This window comes from Syzygium oleosum, unplaced genomic scaffold (genome assembly GCF_021117445.2).
Source record: "Syzygium oleosum isolate NSW1041296 unplaced genomic scaffold, Sole_v2.1 Sole_v2.01, whole genome shotgun sequence".
Lineage (NCBI taxonomy): Eukaryota > Viridiplantae > Streptophyta > Magnoliopsida > Myrtales > Myrtaceae > Syzygium > Syzygium oleosum.
The window spans coordinates 32,531,617-32,535,975 of NW_026607485.1; the positions used below are offsets into that span (position 1 = coordinate 32,531,617).

General features: G+C 44.3%; 1 protein-coding gene across 1 annotated transcript; it reads right to left on the reverse strand.

The window, feature by feature from the left end:
* Window positions 1–566: 566 nt before the first annotated feature.
* Window positions 567–1,894, reverse strand: LOC115682491 (dof zinc finger protein DOF3.4-like). Its single transcript, XM_056316185.1, has one exon. The coding sequence runs from the start codon at window positions 1,548–1,550 to the stop codon at window positions 789–791; it is 762 nt and encodes a 253-aa protein (XP_056172160.1). The 5' UTR covers window positions 1,551–1,894; the 3' UTR covers window positions 567–788.
* Window positions 1,895–4,359: the final 2,465 nt, after the last annotated feature.

Consider the following 4,359-nt stretch of genomic DNA (forward strand, 5'->3'; position numbering starts at 1 on the left):
AGCTATGTTGAAGAGGAAGGATCGTACAATCCGAGAGCTTCTCCTATTTTCGAAAGCTACCGATCGCGAGTTCAAGGTTCTGTTTTTCTCAATTTTCAAACATGCTCGGATCTAGCGAATCGATGTTCGTGCCTCGGTTGCCCATGAGAGAAGTCATTTCCTCTGTCCATTTCCATTTCTGTCGCCAAAATCCAAGCTTCATGTGCACGTTATCTCCTCTTGCTTGGTTAGGATTTTGACAATGGTTCCGGCAACAACAACCATGTTGCAAGTCGTTGAGTACACGTGAAATAACACCTCGAATCGATGCTCTGAAAATTTAGGACCCAAGTAGACTTTTTTTTTTTAAGGGAATTGGGCCAAAAAGAATCTCACATATTGCAATTTTTTTCCTTAAGATTCAAATTGAAAAAAAGCTTTCCTCTGCAAAACTTTTTCTATCACCACAATTTGGCCAAACTTATCAATCCAACTTTCAAACTTCCTGTAAGGATTCATACCTCATTTAATAGAATTTGAAATAATAATAAGAAAAAGCTAGACTGACTTATACTAAGAGGGTAATGTTAAAGAGCAAATTTTCCATGCCATACAAGCATCAACAAAACGGTACAGCATAAACTCCTCAAATTACATGGAGATGGGGATCGGACATATCTCTAAAAGATCTTGCATTTCTTTTCTTTTCACACCTAGCAAACTGATTAAACCCTAAAAAACTCTATAAGGAAAAAAGAAAGAGAGTAATATTGAAGAGGAAGAGATGGGAATGTAACATGTAACAACGCTCATTTGAGGCCGCTCCATGCGGTGGAGATTGCCAGGCCCGGCCAGGAGAAGCACGAATCGCCGCCTCCGCCGCCAGCGCTGCCCACGAGCCCGCCCTCCTCGCCGCCCTCGAACTGCCACGCGTTCCCGATCCCCACCGGCCCGCCATTGCCCCCTACGGCGTGGGCGCCACCGTCTCCCACACCCTGGAAGGGCCAGACCCCTCTCCCGAGCCCGAACGCCATGTCGTCGAGCCCGCCCGGCCCGAGCCCGAGCCCGAACCCGCCCAGGGCCAGGAACCCAGGAGGCCCGTGAGCGTTCAGCAGGGAAGTGAAGCTCCCGCACACGTTCAAGCTCGGCTTCCCGTTACCATCGCCGGCGGCGAGGTGTACGGACCCGCCGTGGCCCGCGGCGAAGGGCAGGAGGAGGGAGGCGGCGGACAAGTGGTGGTCGGGAGGAGCGACGCCGGGGAGCACGACGGCGGCGGAGGCGGAGGAGGAGGGGGCGGTGCGTGAGCGCTTGGCGTTCTTGCGGCTGCCGCCGCCGACGGGGATGTCCCTGAGGGTGCCGCCGTGGGTCCAGTAGCGGCGGCAGGACTTGCAGAAGTGGCGGGGCTGGGAGAAGTTGTAGTTGTTGTAGTAGCAGAACTTGGTGTTGATGGAGTCGCAGCGCGGGCAGGGGAGGTGCTCCTGCTCCTGCTGCGGCGGGGGAGCAGCCCCGGCCGCGTGGCCGTGGCCTTGGGGGGCCTTCGCAGGCTTGCGGTCGGCGCACTCCGACGGCATATCGGGCACGCAGCAGGAAGACACCAGTATCAGGTGGTTCTTTGATCTCTGGGGAGTTCTTGAAAATGCTAGGGCAAGTTGGTGGCCGAGTTCTTGATATCTGGTGGTGGAGGGTGGTGGTGGAGGTGGGGTTTTATGGTTGGTAGCGTAGAGAGAGAGAGAGAGGAGGGAGAGAGAGAGAGAGAGAGAGATGATATGTGCAGAGGGGAGTGCACAGCTTTAGCACAGGCTTCTGTTATGCACGACATCATGCTGTTTGGTTTCAGACGGCTCAAAGAAGAGAAAATTCACGTTTCTGCTTTTCTTTCTTCATTTTCTTCTCTGTTTTGTCTTCGGGTGGGGGAGAATAATTTTTGACTGAGTCGGCTGTTTTTCAGTAGATGTTGCAGCGGATAGTGCGGCTTCATCATTCCTTCACATGAGACAAAATCACAACAAGCTAGTCAGTCGTCGGTTCGAAACCTTGGGCTAGCATCTTTGTAGGGATGGCTCTTGGATTGGTCCTTGCATTTATTATGATCACCTAAACTAAACGAACTCCAAGCCAATTTGATGAAATGGTTCCATGCTTCTGTTCTAGTTTTGTCTGTCGTAGGTTTTGGTTCCTAGGCCTTAATTGCCGTCTGTTCGCAGATGGGTCCGCAGTCCAAGGAAACCACACATGATGCGCGTGCCATTTGGACGAACTGAAGGTTTACCCCCGATTGGCTTTTCGGAAGATGAAATATTTCCCCGTTAAAAAGCTATGAGTGTGCGGCGGCGGTTGGCGGTGGTTTTCGATTTTAAGAATCTAATCATGATAATTGACCGTACATTCATTTGAGATCAAATTAAAGTTATCATCATAAATTGGGTTTGAAGCAACCAATGTTGAGAAAACCACAGCATGATGCCTCCTCAGAGAAGTAGCATAGATATTCCTGTCCAAGAGAGATAGACTCGTGTCAAATGTTCTTTAGCTTCCACACACAAAAAGTATCGATTTTGCCCATGTATTTGTTTCATATGTTTAACAATTAGATAATGACACAAATTGTCTCTTAACTTTGACCCAATGTACAACGTAGTTTCTGAAACTTTTAATTTGTTTAATGTGATCCGTAAATTTTAGCCCGATGTTCAACACGGTCCATGAACTTTTGATTTGTTCAATGTGGTCCCTATACTTTTTATATATGTTCAATATAATCCTTGAATTATATGAAAATATTCAATCTAGTCCTTCCGTTAATTCAAAATCAAGGACAATATTAAACATCTTCATTTAGTTCATGGACTACTCAAAGCTTAGGAACAACATTAAACAAATTAAAACTATAGAAACCACGTTTAAATTCAGAGACCACGCCAAACAAATTAAAAGTTCAAGGATTATTCGAGCCATTTTCCCTAAAACAATATGCATAGCATACATATATACATACATACATGAATAAATGCGTCTGCAATTGCATATTTAAACGACGAAGCTTCGTAAATACAATCAAAACCCTCGCTTGCATAAACCCTTTTGGGAAGTAAAAACAACTTATACGGATTATTGTCTCTCGAACTCGTGGGAATGTGCAAGATCAATCTTTTCTCACGCACATGAAAAGAAGCACTAAAATGCAAAAAACGACTTGTTCCTCAAAGGTGACCCACTTCGAGAAGGCACTGCTAACCTACATGAGTGGAAGCTTCTGGTGCAACTTCCTTGTTGATGATGCTGTAGACCTTTCCGCCATATAATTTCCTATAAAAGGGTATCCGCCGAGTTGCTTCATTGTCAAGTTTTGTCACTTGTTTCCTAACACTTAAGCTAGAAAAACTTTGGTGGGACAAACTTCCCAAACTTTATGTGTTTTGCAATTCTTCAACGGCCAGTTTCAGGGCATTTTATTAGTACTTCAGAATGGTTAGAGGTGCTATTTGTTCTAGGGTAAACTAATGCCGCGGATTGCGAGATGTAAGAACGCACGATTGATTAATAAGTTCGAACTCATTGGGCTATTATTAGTTATTTTAGTGGCTAATCTTGGTATGCTTAATTCGTCGTGCCATTTCTTCGGGTTTTATTTTTCGTATCCGTATCGGGATCACCCCTTTCCTGAATTTAGAGACGAAGTGATGTCCTCTCTTTTTTTTTGTGTTAATGTCTTGTCGGCGAGTATCAACGACACTTGTTAACAAGTGCCCTCAGGGGAAAACGCACCTAACAAAGAAAGGTCTTCATTTTCAATACACTTATAGCGCAAAAACGAAGAAAACAACGTTTCAAGAATGACAAAATTACTTTATTTGGATAATCAGCAAGTACCTCGAGACACTCCTTAATAATTGCCCTGAAGCTTCTATCTTTGGCGCGTTGTATATTGTTGTAGATTGATTGACAATTGCACACATTGATTCTTAATTATTTACATCTATGTTAGCTGTAGATTGATTGGCAACTGCACAAATTAAGTGAACTAAACGGATCGCAATTATAGTTATCGAATAATCTGAAATCTCATAATATTGAACTTATATACTATAGGATTTGTGTTCAAATTTACTTTTTCTTTCGAGGAACATTTACACGATGTTAATTACATCGGAACCGAAGGTCTCTCATGTAATTTTTCTTGATATTACACGGATGGCTGCGAAGTGCTACAAATGTAAAGCTTGTTCTATATAGCTGTAGTTGCTTCGTTAAGTGTTGTAAATTTATGTTCTAAAGCTATGGTAACTTTATACCGGGCGAGGCTACTTCTCAAAAGCCATTTACAAGTTACCGGTAACATTAGGGTTGCTGCAAGAGTTAGAGATATCTCTTTAAAAGTTA